This window comes from Ischnura elegans, chromosome 1, assembly GCF_921293095.1.
Source record: "Ischnura elegans chromosome 1, ioIscEleg1.1, whole genome shotgun sequence".
NCBI lineage: Eukaryota > Metazoa > Arthropoda > Insecta > Odonata > Coenagrionidae > Ischnura > Ischnura elegans.
The window spans coordinates 51,610,092-51,630,184 of NC_060246.1; the positions used below are offsets into that span (position 1 = coordinate 51,610,092).

Below are 20,093 nucleotides of genomic sequence, written 5' to 3' on the forward strand. Positions count from 1 at the left end.
AATCGAAGACGAGTACTTCTCAAGGTGAAAAATCGATTCCGATTCCAGTAGTACTTCAAACCACAAATTTATATACGACCGTGTTTCCAACAGTTGTTTGAATTTTCCCGCCACGTAATCGTAATATCAAAACATATCTTCTTCTTCGAAAAATCGAGTCGAGTAGTTAAGGTTACAGAACTTTCGAGGCTAGTAGGTCCAGCAATCTGCCGACAGGAAGCGCTATCATGAAACTCATGTAATAATACAGTTTTTAAAGCCGATAAGTCATTCTAATGCCTTGGCATTGGTAGTTTCAGCTCGCCGAATACACTATAATTGTCGAGGTGAGCGCCGAACACTTTTACGCCAGCCGCGGCGGCCAATCGTCTTCTTACCCTGCGCACACTGGTCCGAAATCGGAAAAAGCTGGAATGAAGTCCATAATGACCTTTTTGCAGATATAGACTTGAAACTTAGCGTAAATTCTCATAAATCATTACGTGATATAGATTTGCATGCCATTTTACATAAATACGACCCTTTAGTGAGATACAGTGGCCCAAACATGACCAATTTTTCAATACCACGCGAGATATCGTTTTTCCTCAAAAAATCTTTGAATTTATCCAGGTGGTTTTGCATTGGTATGAGTTTTATGGAATAAAAAATGCAATATTCCTTTGACCTGGTGCTTTTCCTATGCTTTCAATGACTTTTGAAGATTTTGGCTCTCATCTGTTTGGTTTTACAACGCAAAATGGCCGACCCGTTTTTCACGTGAAATTTGACATAAAGTAGACATCTTTCGTCTACGAAAAATACAACTCGGAAAATTTGAACCACAATATAGAGTAGTGATTTCTAAAGAGTACTAATTAGAAATCAATGAAAAAAAGTTTGCGACGAAGGAAATAAGAGCAAAATTTCAATCACGCGTCAAGGCTGAGCTACACGCCGCATAACTCTGAGGCTGATGTTAAAAAGGATTATGTATAGATCGACTAGGCCATTTAGCGCATTACTTGAGTGAAAATACTAAGGATTGGATATTTTTCGGAACCATACCACGCATAAGAAATATGGCTTGGGTATTGAAGTAAAGCGAAGAGATTTAGTCATCATGCTTAAGAGAGAGAAAAATGAACTGTTCCCATGAAAGGCAACAACCGATACCCTTTTTCTCCCTTTCCACCTTCGCCGAGGTGAGTCGCGCAGAAGAAGGAGTTTTCACATTACAAGGCTCTTTTAGCCTTTTTTATTACGGTGTCCGTCCGATGTGATATTCATTTGTAGCGTTTAGTTTCTTTCTTGAACTCAAAAAAGCAAGAGATTTTAAGGTTGATTAAATGACGTGAGAAGCATAGAATTTTTTTGGCTCTACAAAACTAAAGTTTAGTTCTATAGTTCGTTTGCTTTGTCCACTTCAATTCCATGAAGATTCAAGATCCAAAAAAATCGTTGATATAATTTTTAATAAAAATTCCAAAGTCTCCGAAATCTTGCAATTTTGGTAGTAAAGTACTTGCCCAGCCACACAAGTGTGTAGAAAAAGGCAATTTTCTGCAGGCAGTAATACTGTAACATGGAGACGTCAAAACCTGCTGGCCGAGCATGTAGAATAATTGGTTTTTCTGCTTGAGAATTTGAAAGGGCCAAATATTACATGATTCATATACGTAGTATGTAATCTTTATTATAGCTGTGAAAATTACTATACTCAGGGCTCTCCCTGGTAGTTTGGATACATATATATGGTCGACATATTACTTGGGGCTAATTAATTTCAATTGTCCCTATGGAACTATTGAAGACATTAATTTTCATTCATCTCCTACTTCTGACAATAACCATCAACGATCCTCATTATATTTTCCTTCTTACATTAGGCTAGACATTCATCATAGAATATTGGATTAGAATATATTGTAGTATGTATTATTGTATTGCCTGGTTCAGAAATTGTCATACTCGACTCGACTTGATACTTGCGAGTAATTTTCAACTCGACTCGAGATCAAAAAGTGCTACTTGGAAATCCATATTATATTCCGAAGGAGCAAATGCAGACTAGGGAGCCTGTGACAGGTATATGGTCAAGATACAGTGATGCATTTGGAAAAGTAAAGTTGAAGCTGAAGGGGAAGCTTAGTTATCAGAGATGAATGCACCACCAAATTCCTTCCCTGGGAAATACTGGAAGACTACTATCTCCTACCCAAGGCTAGCAAGACGTTTCTTGCCATACCGCCATCCACTGTGTTCAGTGAAAGAATTTCTAGTCCTGCAGGAAAAATATGTGATGTAAAACGCAACAGGCTTTATCCTGACACAGTGAAGATGCTTTGCTTTCTGAGCAAAAATTTAAAGTCTGTAAAAGGAGAATTTTGTGGGACATTATTGATAATAATAAGATATTATCAATAAAAGATAGATATTAAAGGAGATACTTTTATTTTAAATTTAAACGAGTGATAATATTCTAAAGTAATACCTATCATGTAACGCCACTTTCCAGGTATGTCCTGTGTTGAAATTTAGCTATTATATTTTAATTACATAGTGATGATATGAATGATGAATTTGTCAACGGATTCTTTCACAGAGTAATATTTTTTAAGTGGTTTTCTTGTTGCCTGGAATTAAGTGATATTTTTCTTGGAGCCATGGCATCAGAATCGATGGAATCGGTATCGGCAGAATCGGAATCGAAATGTTAGAATCGGAATCGATAAAATTTTGGAATCGACCCATCACTAAATAATATGTTAATAAAATTCCTCGAATCATCTAATTTCTTTCGAAAATACACAGAAAATGCAAATAAAAGTTTAAAAAAAAACATGAACTCCGTTGGCTATCGAGTGAAATTTCCTCTTGGCGTTTAAGTTGACATTCCACTTATTACGTCCACTATAAATAAAAAAACATATCAAGAAGCATAACAAAATGTAATTGTAGAACCCGCACTCTGGATACCTTTTAATTTTCACACATTCGGCAGGTGACATTCGTGATCGCGTATATTTCGCATGATATTCAAAAAAGACAAACGTAATTCGGGTGATATTTCGTACAATATCGTTGCCGAAGGTGTATATGAATTAAACAGCACTCAAACGAAAAAAACACAGAAAGAAGATCTTACTGGTTTTATTGAAAGCAACTTTTTTGAAAAATCTCTCCAATGAAGGCTTTCTTTTTCTCTTGATGAAGGAGCCTATAGCAGGCAGTCTCTCTCCTAAATAAATCACCTAGATTAGAGTCAACTACCAATGATTCCCTTCATTGTATACGTTCGTATTGTTCGCATATAACCCATTTGAAACAATTGAATGTTGGGATGCGCTGTAAACATCGCGGTGTAAGATCCCCGATGCTCGAGGGGGCGTCGTCGATCAATTGGCAGGGATTTTTGGAAGGACTCATAGACTATAGACTTCGGAGAGATCATTTTATTCACCCGTTCACATTATCCGCTGTAACACGTCTCTCTCCGCAACGTCCGCATCCCAACGGCCCCCTTCGCTTACCTCCCCTCCTCCCCCTTCCCCATCCTCAGCCATCGTCTTTTTCTTTCACCCAGCTCTGCAGTTTCCCACGGGAGGATGGAAGACGAGAGTAAAGCGACCCGACTCTTCACAGAGACAGAAACTCATGACTCGGGAAGGAATATGAAGGAGTGTGTAGGTGATAGGTTGGGAGCTTGGAAAGGATGGGAACGGAAGTTGAGTCTGCTGTTTCTGTCTCTTACAGCGGGAATTTAAAAAAATTACAGACCAACATCCGAAAGTCCGAATTTAGCGTACAGAAGTCAAATAAAAGGTGTCAATTTTGAACGTATGAAAGTGCGAATTCTACGAAAGTCGAGTGTACGAAAGTCGAGGTCCGCCTGTAGCTGAAGAAGTAGGTGATGGATCAAAAATATCTGGTATCTTAATTTTTCTAACTCTATCGCTATCGAAAATAGTAAAACAAGGGTAAATGAGCCCATTCAGTGGCAGATCCAGGATAGGGACAAGGGGGGGTCTAAGTGGGTAAAATATTGCAGCAGTAGTGGGGGTCGGAAAAAAATACCATTCAATCTAGTGTAAATTGGATACCCAACGGGGTAGATACTAGATAGAGCCCCTATATTGTAGATTGTACCAAATAGTATTGTAAGACTAGAAGTTTATCTTATCAAATGCACACAGAAGCATTTCTTGCGTAGGTAAACCAAAAGTGTTTTTGCATAACTCAACTTAACTTTGTCTCTCAATGAAATCCCATAATTTTTTCGTACTAAACCAGCACAAATAAGTTTCATACACACACATTAACCGGGTGACAATAAAATGATAATGATTTTCCAAGATGTCTTCACTTAAAGATAGAGATCCACCTTAATGAAAAGGAATAGAAAAAATTGGCCTAATAATTAAAGAGTTGTGGACTGGTGTGAATGTTTGGATTTCAGTCCACCGGCATTTTTTCTCAAAACTGATCCAGTGAGTATTTCATGATACAGAGTTTTGCATTACTTTCTTTCCATTCAAATATCTATTTCATTTACTCATTCCAGCATATACATTTACACCACCCAGAGCACTGGATGAAAAAGGATAGCTAAAAACTCACAGAATTTTCCTGAGCAAAGAGATGAGCATATCTTCAAGGTATTGGATTATTAATTGATCAAACACAGACATTAATTCAATAACAGTGTAAATTTTCAAGCTCTCCTAATAGATCCCTAGGGTATTGTCATCTCTATATTACAGGCTTCTTTGGAGCAACTAAAAGGATTATGTAAATAAAAGGATGTTCATGAAAAGAGTCAGCTGCCTTGGTAGAAGTATCCTGAGGCTCTAAAAGCATTTTCTTGATGTTTAAATACTCTTTTCCTATGTTTAAGGTAAAATGACATAATCTTTGATGTAGCTTAGTCAAGAAATACTATTAGTATTGGGTTCTGATTTTTAGTACAATTACCAAAGCCTCCTCGATCACGGTCACCTTCCCGGTCATCATCTCTTGGCCCTGAGCGCCAGTCTCCAAGAGTGCGATCTGGACCATCCATGTCCCGACCCATTCCTCCACGTCTCATGTCACGACCCATACCACCCCTGCGGTATCTGTCATCACCGCCATCAGCCACTTCCACTCCTACTGATCTACCTTTCATATCCTACAAAAATCCAAAACAAATATTATAAAATATCAACTTGAGTACTAGCATTTCCATTATCCTCTATACATGTCAAAAAATCAATTGTAGGATTAGGGTAGACATGTGAGGGTCAATTCTGCTTCAAGCCGATAATTAATTACAATATAAATAATAAATATAAAATAAACCTGTACAAACCAACATAAATAGGAGTGCTTCATTGAGATAGGATAATATGTATAAAAAAAGTAATGGGATAAAAAAGACAAAATTCCACAAGCATAATGAATCAACAATAAATAAAAACCAGTAACGATGAAAACCAGATAAATCATATGGAAAAAAAGTTGCCTTCTCTCTGGGATAAAAAATTATGTGGCGCAGTCACATGGTCATGCTTCACCCTCCGCAGTTGGCTCTGCATACGCAGTATGCGATAGCATCAGTTCCAAATTTCACCTCGTACGAATGGTTCCGTGCTTTTCAGAGTGGGTTGACTTCAAACCAATGAATGTTTTCCGTGTGGGTTTAGTGAAATCAGATTTCATTTAAAATTTTTATTTTTATTCTTTTTCAGACCATGGCCCTTCCAAAGAAACAAGTGAGAACTTTAAAATACGGACTGAAAATAATAGAAGAAGAAAAGAATCCAGGCTAGAAGGGCGAGAATATTGCAAAATGTCTCGGGTTGTCCAATAACACATGACAGTGAAAACAATAAGTGTGATGAAGCATACATGAAAAATATATTTATTAGACTGGAACATTTCAGATAAAAGACTAATTTTGGCCATTGTAACACACCTCACAACCAATCACTGTAATGGCGTAAGCAGTTGTTTTAGGCATAACATGCACATCGCTTAAGTGAATACGTGTACTTAAAGTGGCATTTGATGGATAAATTTTTTACATAAGACAGAAATCCATAATAGCATTGCAAATGCCAAGATGGAGTGCTAACATTTTTTAGTCAGATGACATGTTCCTCTAGAAAATTTGAAAGAGATACAAGTCAAATCAATCATATGCCCTAGCTGTTTCAATATATATTCCTGGAAATGCGGTTAATTTCTTGTATGAATCCTTTAATGAATATAATACGTAAGAACCAAAAATCATGTGTTTCCTGGAACATAGGCAACCTAGTCAAACATTCCTGCATTCTTTTTTTTTCGTCCCACCAAGGTTAAAGGAGAGGAAGAATTAATTGCATCCCAAAATTCATAAATCAGAGGTAGAATATAATACTTACCCTATTTGTGAGGTGCAAAGCCTTCTTCAAGCTTTCACGCTCCTCAAATTCCACATAGCCAAATCCTTTCAACTTGGAGCCCTCACGGCCTTCATCCCTAGGTAATCTGAGGGTCTTGATCTGAAAGAATATGTAATATACAATATGCAGATAATGATGATGCAGAGGCTTGCAAGCAATTAAAATGGAAGAATTAAAAATAAAGAGTAAAGTAATAATTAATTCCTTAAGGTACTTAATTAATTAACTTTTCCCTCGTCCTGGCGGGAGAGTCATAATCCCCATACCTAACCATGGGAAAGATAAGTCCGACCCAAATTCCTACTGACCGATATCTCTCCCCAGCTGCTTATGCAAATTAATGGAGAGAATGGTTAACAGGTGGCTCATTTGGTGGTTGGAATGCCGAAACCTTCTCTGCAATATTCAATGTGGATTTAGAAGAGGCCGCTCCACCTTGGACCATTTGGTGAGGATAGAAAATTACATCCAAGAAGCCTTCCTCCTCCGCCAACATGTAGTTGGGATGTTCTTTGATCAAGAGAAAGCCTACGATCGAGTGTGGCATAGAAAAATCTTGCGTACTATGCATGACTGGGGTTTTATGGGCAACCTACCGATTTTTATTCAAAATTTTTTATCTTATCGTAGTTTTAAAATAAGGACAGGGCAGTATATTACACATTCCTACCCTTTTGACAATGGAGTTCCTCAGGGCTCCATCTTGAGGGTCACCATCTAAGTCTGCAAATGTTTTTAAGTTTTTAAGCCACATATCGTGGGGAGCAGACCGTACCACCTTGCTCCTACTGTACCGCACATTTGTGCGGTCTAAACTAGACTACGGCTCCTTCGTTTATGCACCTGCTCCCTCTTCGTATCTATGAGCTTTAAATTCTTTGCATAACATGGCGCTACGACACTCCCTTGTGATATCGTAGGACTTGGCTTCTCTCCAGTTATGCAGCCAAAATTCTATCCATGACGATCACCCATTTTACGACATACTATTTAAACCCCGTTTTATAAATGTTTTTAATCGAAGGACTAGGGCAACGAGACCCGTAAGTATTCATTTTAACGATTTTATTCTCCATGTGATTTACATTTTCCCGACATATACCCTGTTACGTACTCTACCCACGCTCCTTGGTTGACTCCCACTCCTGTTGTTCATATGGTTTTACTATCTCGACCAAAATCCGCCACTACTCCCTTGGAGTACCAGCTAATTTTTTATGTTTCAGGGGAACCACCCCCACTTCATCCCCATTTACACTGACGGATCAAAGTGCAACTCAGCCTGTGCAGAGTTCTCTACTCCCCACGGAGCTATGAAGGCGAAATTACATCCTCTGTGTAGTGTCTACACAGCGGAACTTTTTGCAATTAAGTTGACTTTGAAAGTTTTAAGTGATGATGATGGCTCCTTCGTCATATGCACCGACTCACATAGCTCACTACAATCTCTTGCTGGTTTCTCACCCATGCACCCAATTGTTCAAGATATTCACTCCATGCTGCTATCCCTCTTGAGAAAGGGAGTAAATGTTTGTTTTCTCTGGGTTCCGGGATACGACGGCAGAGCGGGGAATGATAAAGCAGACATCTTGGCCAAGGAAGCTCTAACAAGGGGAGACCACGTACCTTGCTCCGCCTTTTTCAATGCCATATTTTTTATGGCAGTCGGGATGGCGAACACATCTCTGAACTGATAGTGGTTCCATAGAATGGGCCTTAGATTGGCTGTAATAAATTAATTTCTAAGTGGTATTTTTAACCAGCACTATGTAATCCCAAAATAGCGCCCTCCGTCCAACAACAATAGTTGGTCTAGTGGACAGAATGTCCAGCTCCGACTTGGGGGGCTCGGGTTCGATACTTCGTCACGGCAATATATTTTGAAGTTTTCATTTTGATCATACGGCGACAAGTTTTTCACTAATGTTAATTGCAGCACGCATTGGCATGAGAAACAATTTTTATCATCACAACGGCGTTTAGGTATTTAAATGTGACGAAGAGTACACATCAAGGCTAGTTCCCCACGAAGACCTGAGAGCGTCGCTAAGAAAAGCTGTACTTGAATAGTGGAGGGAGTTGTGGAGAACTCAGAACGACAACAAACTACGAAGCATCAAGGCAACAACGTCAGCTTGGCCCTCCTCCACCAGGAACAATCGAAGGGAGGAAGTAGTAATAACACGGTTGAGGATAGGGCACTGCCCTTTGACTCATGCCTTCCTCTTTACCGAAGAGAAGCAAGCTCCTCAGTGTGATGAGTGTAGGTGCCCCTTAAGTATCCGACATATCCTTACAGTGTGCGATAAATACCGTGATGAGCGGATACGGTTCAATATAGTAGACTTTGAATCCCTTCTCGGAGACTTCTTTAGCAAAATATGAATGTTCCTACTTATTTTATGTCAATAAACTAATTGATGACCATTGGAATAAATGATGTGAATCAAATGACCGATCAGCGGTGCAGAATGACCGAGCCGTCGACGCACCCAAACACCCAATTCTACTACTTATAATTAAAAATAAAGCCATCCAATTTCAGGCTTACAGCTCACAACAAAAAGCATTGAAATATAGCTAGGAATAACAAGATCAAGAAGAAAAATTCCATGATTTTATATACAGTAAAACCCCTTTCTTGAGATAGTACATTAACTTTAGCTAGTCCACTCTAATCACATGCTGTTTGAAAATCCGCAAAGTAGGCTTACATGTCCTGGCTATATTCTGTGTTCTTCTCCACTGAGGACCTCATTGCCACTATTGAATCAAGTTAAACTTTCCTTTTCTGAAACCAAAATGATCTTTGCCCAAATACTTGTTTTCCCCAGCCTCCATTTGTCTGTTTAATATCCTCAGTATCGCCCTGTGCAATTATAGGCTACACTAAACTCTCCCTATGACCAAGTTCACGGGACCGAACTGAATGTTCGTAATAATGAAGTTTGTATGGATGTTTCTTTTAGGAATCATCGAAAGAAAAAAAAACATGCTATGTCAAAATTTCTAGTCTCTTCGATCTCCTGCACTTATTATCTTCAGAGCCGAGTATATGTTATAGGGCCATTCCATGGAAATAGGTAACTTTTGGAAATAAAAATATTTTTTTATATTTAACTTATTATGTCATTATTGTCTTCTTATAAGGCTATATTATGAGTATTTACTAATTATTTCAGTCAAATGTGCTTAAATATGTAGGTGACATAGGTTCAAAGTCGTCTCTTCATCAGCTGTTCAAAAATTACCATTTTCATAGGATGTGTTGCCATATCAATGCCTGAGTAAATGCTATTTTTATTTGTCTTGGTAATTATAATGTCAAAATATAGTACCATATAAGAGTTTCTATCACTAAGTTATAAAAATTTTGCAATAATATAATGGTAAAACACAGTGTTTAAAAATACATTGTTTCTTTGTCCCGTACGTAACAAAAAATAGATGACTTTCTTTTTTCACCAAGTTTCTTGATAGACAGCTACTCAAAATATGATTTTCTAAACAGGTTTTGTGTCAAACTAAATGATTCTAATGTTAAAAAAATATTAATTGAATTTAAACATAGCCTAATGTTCAATTTCTTTCTGTCCCGTACGTAACGTTACGTACGGGACATTGCACAAAATTGTGTGCAATACACATAAAAATGAATTCACTATGTCATATCATTACTTAATGTTTCTTGTACATTTGGATGTTGTAATTAGTGCAAACTCTAAAACAGAAAATGAAGCCAAGACGGGCCGGGCACATTTAGGCCAGAAAAGTCTTGGTTTACGGTAATTAAAACTTAAAATAGTGCGCTTGGCTCTCAAAGTTGGGGAGTTTTGCATCGGTTAGCAGACGGGCCAGGTATTATGTTTATGTCATAAAATTACGAAGTGGCAGAGGACTAGGTGCTGTGGTTGAAAGTATGCATTGTAGTAAACATAAGAACAAGTGAAATTTTAGGTGCATAGAGGGAGGGTAGAGAAGGTTAGTAAAAGTAAGGTGAATGAACAGGTAAAACATGATTGTTTAACTCCTATGTTTTATTTGATTTTGTCACCCCCCAATTCTTCAAGACAGGAAGTAGGAACTTAGTTTCTTTTGCCTCAGTGTGTGGTAGACCTCAGATGTGAAATCACTGGGATAGTTGTTCTCCATTAGATGTTTGGTGATTCTAGAATCTACAGTCGCCTTAAGCCAGCATGTCATACATGTTTCAGTGTGCGAGTGATTATAGCACATGTTATTTTTGTGATTGATTACTACGAGGGGATCAAGGTCAGAAAATAATCTATGTGGACTACGTGAAGTATTTTTATTTAAGTAAGTTTACATAAGCACCACAGAGTAATGCCTGAAACTTTTAAGATTAGAAATTTAATATTTTTTCAGAATTTAAATGGTGGTGGAAAAACCTAAGTCAACTGCTGCTGCTAGAGGAAAGAACATGCATGTTAGTCTCAAAGCAAATGATCGTGATCGGTTCTTAAAAAAAGAAAGGAAGACAATAAATTAGTTAAGAAAAAAAGCAGAGAGAAAATATTACCGACAAAGAAAAAGTATGAAAGGGACAAAACGACAGGGAAGAGCAGGCAAACTTAAGCTAAAAAATCCAGCTCACATCAGTTCTCCTGAATGCAATTCTGGAGAATTGACTGAATGTCAAGAGACTAGTAAGGATGAAAATGATGCTCTATTCAATCTGCCAAGGATTTTGCAGCAGTCGCTTTTGAAAATTGTTCAAAGACAAGTTGTATTGTATTGTTGTTCAACGTTTTTTTCAAGGTATATTCAAGGAGTAGATTATAAAAATGATACCATCATCGAAGTGAAGCCTTGGGACAAAGTTCAAGCAGCACCACTTATCCTTAACTTTCAAGTGATATGCAACAAGAAAGTTTTTCAGGACAGAAACACGTTAAAGATATCAACTTGAATTTAGACCTATTTGTATAAGTGAAGACAGAATTTAGAGGTCAGTGGGTTTTAGTGCAATATAATGGCAATTTATTTTGAGGCGAATTCACAGAAATTGTCTCAGAGAAGCAACTGTAAGTTGCAGTCATGGTACCCAGTGGCACAGCGAGAGGGGGAGGGGGGGTTTGGGGGATAAACCCCCTCCCCAAAGAGCTCAGATAAATTTTTAAGTTTAATCTAATTTAGTTAATTGGATTAACATTACTTATAGATTATTGTAAGGATTAATAAAATATCCCTCAGAAAGTCGTAAAACTCCCATTTTGACAACCATTTATCTTAAAAATTTTCTGGGGAAGGGCCCTCCCACCTCCTGCTTGCCTTGGTAGGTATTCCATACCCCCCAGATCCCCACTATTAGTCGTGCCTAAAACCCCCTCTAGCCTTAATTCCTAGCTGCACCCCCAATTGTGCCCACCGGTCCTCCAGGGCATTATAAATGGCCAATGCCGCCCGATTGTATCGTATACAATAAAGAGAGAGGTGATTAAAGCAGAATCTCCTCCTACAGTGATGAACAACAAAAGACCATATAAATTTAACATTAAAGATCTTAAAATACGAACTCTAGTATCTTTCTCATAGTCTTTTTTATTAATACCATGGTAACAAGATTTTAGTAGTTGCATAATATTTTTGTATAATAATTGTATTATGACTAAGCTACGCTAATTGATCAAGAGAATAATTCTTATAAACATATGATCTTCTTCTATTGTAATTGGCTTAACAACCTTTTCTGATAAGTGTGTTTTTGACCATGTCAACTCTGCCTGTTTTCAATAACTTTTAACCTGAAGTATACAATGTCCCGTACGTAACACCCTTGTCCCGTACGTAACAAAAGGTAAAAAAAATTGTAACTCAGTTAAAAAAATTTTGTTGATAGTGTTAAACATATATACCTGAAGCACCCTTATTAAGGTATATAAAAAAAATAGCACAGCATTATGAAAATTCTAATTGAGCTGAAATATCATTTTTCTTAACATGAGCCAAACAAGTGGTTGACCCAGCTTGTCCCGTACGTAACACGCACTTATTTTTTCTTGCAACAGTTACAACAAAGTGTTAAAGCCAAAACTATAGCTTGAAAAATAGTTTAGGCCTACACCTAACAATTTATAGCTGTTTCAATGAAATACAAAAAATATTAAGAGCAGAAATAATATTTTAATGTTGTAAAAATTAGTACAAATGTCCCGTACGTAACGGTGGAATGGCCCTATACGTGATTTAATTATATGCAAGTCAATATACGAAGAAGATGTGTACCGAGACCTTTCTCGTAAGTTGATAAACCTATGCAAGGCATCGAGGAGAGTGGTCATCCTGCTGAATGCAACACTGCATAACAATCGTGCATTAACTCACAATTGTAACAAACTCATCTAGCTTGCAATGAAGCCGAAAAAAATCGCTGTCTGCAGAAAGAAAGAATGGGGCTATTTCATCTCAAATCAGGCAGATAGTGCAAAATCATGTCAGGTGACCATTGCCGATTTCTCTGAAATTTATATATGTGAAAGCAGTATCCTTATGATGAATAATGATGCCTTAATCTCAGCTCAGAACTGAACCGTCATAAAGTTACCGTCCTTTGAACATTGCAGTGTCAGGCCTCAGAGTAGAAACTGAAAAATCACATAAATGCTGATTACTAAGGAAACATGGCCTGTAATGCAGTGGTTATTGTTTCATTTTGAAGAGGATTCATTTATGCACATTATGGCATAACTTGCAAGTCATTTGAAACAATAATAAACAAATAGGACTTGTTTAAACAATAAAAATTAGTCATTATTTAACACGTTCGCGGCTATCGTGAAATTTGCCGTTTCTTCCCCATGGGCGTCAATTTTCATAAAAATTAAATCGATCCAATCATGTTAAAATTAATGCACACTTCTTTGGTATAGTTGAAAATGATGAATTGCAATAAATTTTGGAGAACCTATGCACTTTAGCACCATATTTAGTTATTAATTAATCCCCTTTTGTGTATGCAACCACGCATTACACGTTTTATTTTTTCTGTATTTATCTATTGTCACCTAAAATACTTTCAAAATGTACAAAATGGAAACGATGAAATAATTTATCCACTTACTCTTATTATGAGCCCAGAATGCAATATTTAGCTATTAATTAATCCCCTTTTGCATATGCAACAACGTATTACACGTTTTATTTTCTTCGATATTTATTTACTGTCACGTAAATACCTTCAAAATGTACAAATAAGTCGTGCTTTTAGATATGAAAACCATGAAATAATTTATTTACTCTTCTTATAAGCCCGGAATGAAAGCATTTAGTTACAAGTATCGGAAAAAATTCGATATTTCATAGTTTTTTTGCAACTGTTTCGAATTTATCTTCTGAGCCTTCATTACACTCTTTCTATTTCGCTATGATGCCTTGCTTCGGTTTTATTGCTTTGGGAACAAAATACATCGGGAGGAAATCATAATCTCGTTCCTACTGTCATTGTTAGAGGTTCTACGCTTTCAGAAAGTCGCGAAAATGATTATCCACAAAACAACCGGGAAAACCTCTACCTTTGTGACGCTGGCGACCGACCGCTCAGTCAGTAGCACCCTATACGAAACAATAGCTTTCCCTTCTCTCGCCTTTCGGGGTGGACGCTCCATGGGATTTTGTAGAGACTCAAGACGGGCCTAACTGCACTTGTCCGGCGCTAAGGAAAGGCTAGGGCTGAGGATATTCTGCACCCACCCTCATGCCTCCTAGGAGAGGGGTGGTGGTTGGGGCGGAACCTTTGAATCTATTATTTCCATAGTCTGCGGATAAGAAACCAAATTATTATTGTCATAGGTGAAGCTTTGCTTGCAGTTTTATTGCAGGCAGACCCACTCGTGGGTGCAGTTATTATCGCTTACCCACAATTGGGTGTTGCAAGTAACCCTTAGGAGGCTAATCCCCCGACAGTTTCATTTTTGACTAATCTTGTGCGGCATCGCTTCTCACATAGTGGCCTTGTCGCAACAATGCAATCCACACGTCGAGTTTCAAATTAGTCGAGCTGAGTGGAGGGCCTTACATGTACAATGGTGACAAAATTTTCCTTGCAGTGAGAGAAGAACTTTCAGTCTTGACTAATAAACGAGTGCCACTTGATATACGAGTCTAATTTCCTTGTCTTTTTGTGGAGCAGTGATTTTTGTGTTATTAGTGGCAAAGAAAAATTAGAGGAGATGGCTGACTCAGATGCATCTCAATTTAGTTCTGACTCCGATGATTCATACATTCCATCCAATTTCGAAGAAGACAGTGAATCTTCATATTCAGAGGACGAAATTGGGGAAGATTCTCCTGAAGAGGAGGAGCATGTCGCGTTATCAAGCTCCAATGAATGGGGAGACTGCACAAATGGTACAGATGGTACCTTGGAGAGGTCGATTACATTTTAGGCAGTACCTGCCTGGAAAGTCTCATAAATATGAAGGTACTGCAAGGATAAGTAGGAAGAGATGCCTCAATTGTTACGAGAGAATACGTAAAGAAAAGGGAACGAAAGAGGCAAGCAAGAGGTAAAAAAAAGTGAACACATTTTGTGAGGAATGTGATGGACACCCTACAATGTGCTTGGATTGTTTCAACAAAATTCACCATTGACATTGTCAAAGAAAATAAGTGAATATATTGAAAATACAGGCATCCCCCGAGTTACGTATGTCTCGACTTACGTAAATCCGTACTTACGTAAGCGATAACCGTATTTCAAATGATTACGTTAATTTTCGAATGCGAGCGCGAAGAAGTAGATATTCGCTCGTACAACCTATGGTAGAAAAAATATCGAACAGTTATAGAGTTTTTTACGTGCTAAAAATAACAAAGTGACCCATTTTTGTCATTCCTCGAAGGAAATTTCATTAATTTCTGTAGAAAAATCGCTTATAAATCCCAAGTCAGCAATCAACGTGAAAATTTGCAGTTCTAGCGATGGATGTGGTGGCGTATGTGGTTGCGCTCATTCCTGTACGATACAACTTGTTATACAGCAATCTCTGAAGCGCCAACGCAAAGGTACGACTTACGTAAATTTCGACTTACGCATAGTCTGCCGGAACGCATCTCTTACGTAACTCGGGGGATGCCTGTAATGTAAATGAGTGATTATATTGAAAATAGTTTGAAATTATATTTGAGATTCGGCAAGTTTTCGTTGTGCTCACATGTATTCCCCATTTATAAAATTGTTTCCATTGACCCAATTAGGATATCCAAACTGAAAATGACATTAATTATAGTTTTGAAATGTTATCTCCATTTTTTTTTCGATCTAAATGATTTTTCCGGTGGGTGCTACCCTCTACATATCTACGAAAGTGGAACATCTTCGATATGCGAAAGCCATGTAATTGAAACGGTGAGAGTAGTAGTATTTCAACGTGTAATCAAGGAAGGTAATCGTCCTTCTTGTAGGGCCATCTTACAGTCTTATTCCACGTAAATAGTAGGAATATTTTAGTTAACCTATCTTCGTCGTAAAATGTAATAAAGCCAAACCAACTTGATTTATATTTCGCTATACTTTTGATAAGCGATGCAAAACATAAAATTTACGTCTAGAGATTGCCGTGTCATAGAAAATAATGGATCAATAACGAATCAACTATATGAAGCTCTCGTTTACCTTCAATATGACTGCAATATTCTTTACTTTCTTTTATTACTGAATAAGCTTCATAAAACTGCCTGCGGAATTGATATGATTGAGAACTTCGTACGCAACTCAACTAGAATTTTTTTAAACCCCTGTAATAGACGGATAGGCAACCCGCAATGCAATAATTACGTATTGCATGAAATTATGGAAGTTGATTACCGATGATAGAGTTCATTTGAATATCTTTCCGATTAGTTAAACTTAAATTGAAAATATTTCACGCACAAATGCAAATACAACATCAAATACTGAATCTTTACATGATTGCCTGTCATTTTACTTGCTACCTTTCTCTAGGCAAAAAGTTCGGTTTGGCATCAGTAAAATGTTCACTAAAAACACCTTCATGGGCAATGAAGAACGTAATAAGTCCGTCCTCATGGGCGCACGTGGCCCGAAGCTCCTTGAATTCGCATGGGAAACGTGACCACCGGTGGGTCATGCCACCCATAGAGCTTAGAAACGCATGACCCACTGGTGGGTCATGCCGCCCACGGGGATAGACCAGCCATGACCCACCGGTGGGTCATGCCGCCCTGAACGTGTTAACAATTTATGACTAAAAAAGGCCACCTTTTATTTTCCTTAAAATTTCTCAGGGGGTAGCTTAAATGTTCTGCTTTCAATAAAAAAAATAAAAAAAAGGTAGTATTTTTATACTTTTTGTTTTAAGGCATGTCATAGTTAGGCATGTTTTCGACTCTTTTACACCAAGATTGCATTCCTTCAAGGGGATAAAAATGAAGTTTCATTCTACTTAGCATTCATAACAGTGAAAAGTTCATATCTGAATGATTGATTACATCTATTGAGTGAAAGCAAGTTCAATCTTGTTTACTTCCACGGCATCCAATGTGTGCAAACACCCACTGCTACTGGCTGGAAACGGTGAATGAGTCGCAATTTGCACAGAGTACTTTTCAATGGCACTTTACATAAGTCTTCTACTATGGGCCATGTGGAACAATTCGATGGACCTTGCGGATGTATAAACGAGACACTTATGTCATTCACTTCTAAACACACTGCAGTGATTTTAGAAATTCACCAGGTTTTTCGGAAGCACACGATGACGTCATTCATGGTGAGATTTTGAGTACTGTATGTTTTTATATCTGATTTTGCTAGTGTCACAGCCTGTTTGATTGTGTGGATTACAGAGAGAGCTATAGTTGTCTCGTGTCTGTTAACTACCAAGACATGAAACTGTTGATGCCATGTACAGGTGCCATGTAGCTTTCACCCAATCATTTTTTGTCTACATAGGGTGGTTTCCTATTATTGTTTATTGCCTAAATCGAAAGATTATTACTCCTGGAGTGCATATTTCACGCTTTTAGATTTTTAAATGATGATATCAGTTTTTTGCGATAAAATGAAAAGTGAAAATTTTCAAGTGTACGAGAACGCGACGCCTAAGAATGAATGCTGCGATGCCCTAAAGAATTTAGGTTTCATAAAGAGAACCTGTCTAAAATTTAACAATCTTCATGCTTTAAGGACTATTTATATAGCTCTGGTACGCTCAAAATTAGAATACTCTATTGTAAACTGGTCACCTTATTATAACACAGACTCAATACGGCTTGAACGGGTCCAAAACAAATTTCTCAAATTTATTAATTTCAAATTAGGAATACCTCATTCTGATTACAATACTTCATATCTTCTATCCCTTTTAAATCTGAAATCCTTATCTGACAGGCGTTCCTCCATTGATGCCCTATTCCTTTACAAAATTATTAATTCTTATATTGACTGTTCCCTTCTTCTTTCTTTAGTAAATTTTAACGCACCCCGACATAATTCCAGAAATCCGCACCCATTTGTTATTAACTATCATAGAACAAATTATGCCTTTAACTCCCCGCTATCTAGAATGATGAGGAATTTTAATAGACTCGGCCAAAGTTACGATTTCTCTATGTCCTTTTCCAGATTCAAATGTCACCTGTGGCAAAGATGAACTTTTTTACTGGAGAACATGTTTATACTTTAAATTTTATTTTGTTGTATCTCTCTACATGTTTTATTCATTGATGTGCAATTCTGTATAGATTTTTTTTTTCTTCTTTTTCTGGGTTTACTGCATGTGTGTTCAGTATTTTGTATTGTTTATCATATGTAAAACTATATGTATGAATATGTTAATGGGTTATCCCGTAAATAAATGAATGAATGAATGAATGAATGAATGCTGCAAAAAGCCTGTGTTACCTCTGGCTGCTTGCTGCCGAGCATGGCGATAGCGTAGAGTTCCCTTCTAGCAGGTAGTGCTTGGTTTAAATTAGGATTATTAATACCCTATCAAACAAAAGAAACTCTCTGACCAAAGACAATTTTAATAGGTGATTGTTATGGGATGTTTCCCGGAGCTCTGTGCCTCATGTATACATTGGTAATCTCAGATGATATAAAACTCCTACATACTCGTATAGCATCTAGTTCTTTTTTTCTTGAAAGGCCTGTTGATTTTTTGGCTCCTTAAGTTTCTCTAATTGCCAGGTGTTCTTTGCTGATTTCTTCAATTTCTTGAATTTCAGATGGCATTTCATCATCACTAGATTATGATCACTGTCGATATCTGCCCCCGGGTAGCTTTTACAGTCCTTTATCTGGTTTCTAAACCTCTGCTTCACTAAAATATAGTCTAGTTGAAATCTTCTTTTGTCTCCTGGCATTTTCCATGTGTATTTTCTTCGTATGTGATTATATTTCATACAGGTTAATATTGATATCTGTACTTTTTGCCAGCGATAGGGTTGTACTTAGTCTGGAAGAATCACATTCCAATTCTCGGAAAAGTCAAAGTGAAGCATCAATGCCACACCAATTAAAGTTACCAACTTCTCTTTTTGAATAGCTTCCCTTTCTATTTTACGGATATAGTGGTGATACACACCTTTCCTGGTTCAATCCTAAACTTCAGCAATGAATTTGTCTGAATGAATCTTTTGTCTGAACGATTCTCAATGGCAGTGAACACATCTTGCTGATTAGGAGTTACACAAGAACAATCTTTATCATCATCCAAGTAAAATGAGAGCACAATGTTGATTGAGCACTATGAGGAAGAGGATGCCAAAAGTATACATCTGCATTGGCCCATATTCCTAGTTGCTTTTTAGCTTTGCATTATATGTCAATTTTATGTTTGATTGAAACTGGAAAAGCAGCCATATTATGTTGTTTAGATTAACTTGTGGAAAAGAATGATAAAATTTGAACATGGTCACTCATAGACATTTCACTCTCGCTTCTTCAAAAGCTGCTGAGACATTATTTTCCCATGAAGTATGTTTGACATTTATCACTTTATTTAAGTAAGTAAATTCTTGCCTACTATGAAACTTGCATTTTACACATGCTAATTAGCTCAATTTAGACAAAAAAATAATTAGGTGAAAGGAGCACCCGTACATGACATCAACAGTTTCATGTCTTGGTAGTTAACAGACACAAGACAACTATAGCTCTCTCTGTAATCCACACAATCAAACAGGCTGTGACACTAGCAAAATCAGATATAAAAACATACAGTACTCAAAATCTCACCATGAATGACTTCATCATGTGCTTCCGAAAAACCTGCACATAAAAAATGTTTTAATTTTTGAACTTATTATGTCCTAGATTCATGTTGTAAATATTTGCTTAGATATAGAAAATGGTTAACACAAGCATTTCATCACACTTGAAGGAGGACCCAGCACTGACTACCAGAGTCGTGAAAAGGGATTTTTTTTACATATAATATTTTTTTAACAACAAAGAAAGCAAAAAGCCATGAATTTTATTTTTACTGGTGGTGGGTCATACCTTAAGGAATATTAGAAAAAATAATTTAGCTTGATTCAGATATTGCCTCAGGTCCAAATTTGATGTTTTATAGAACCATGTTTTTGACGCAAAATTTTGTAAAATCTTATGAAACATATGAGTTTAGAGAATTTCCAATATCCCTTAGGATATTTTTCAATTAGTTTCTGGAATCCTCATGACTTCTTTAGTAAACCTGC

The 20,093-nt window shown here is 37.2% G+C and overlaps 1 protein-coding gene across 1 annotated transcript in view; it reads right to left on the reverse strand.

Moving 5' to 3' along the window:
• Positions 1–20,093, reverse strand: part of LOC124160390 (eukaryotic translation initiation factor 4B-like) — a 58,160-nt gene that overhangs the window by 31,656 nt on the left and 6,411 nt on the right. Inside the window, exons 4-5 of the mRNA XM_046536227.1 lie at positions 6,387–6,506; positions 4,954–5,149 (exon numbers count right to left, since the gene is read on the reverse strand). Of these exons, the coding sequence (XP_046392183.1) occupies positions 4,954–5,149; positions 6,387–6,506 (316 nt within the window). The remainder of the gene's footprint in view (positions 1–4,953; positions 5,150–6,386; positions 6,507–20,093) is intronic.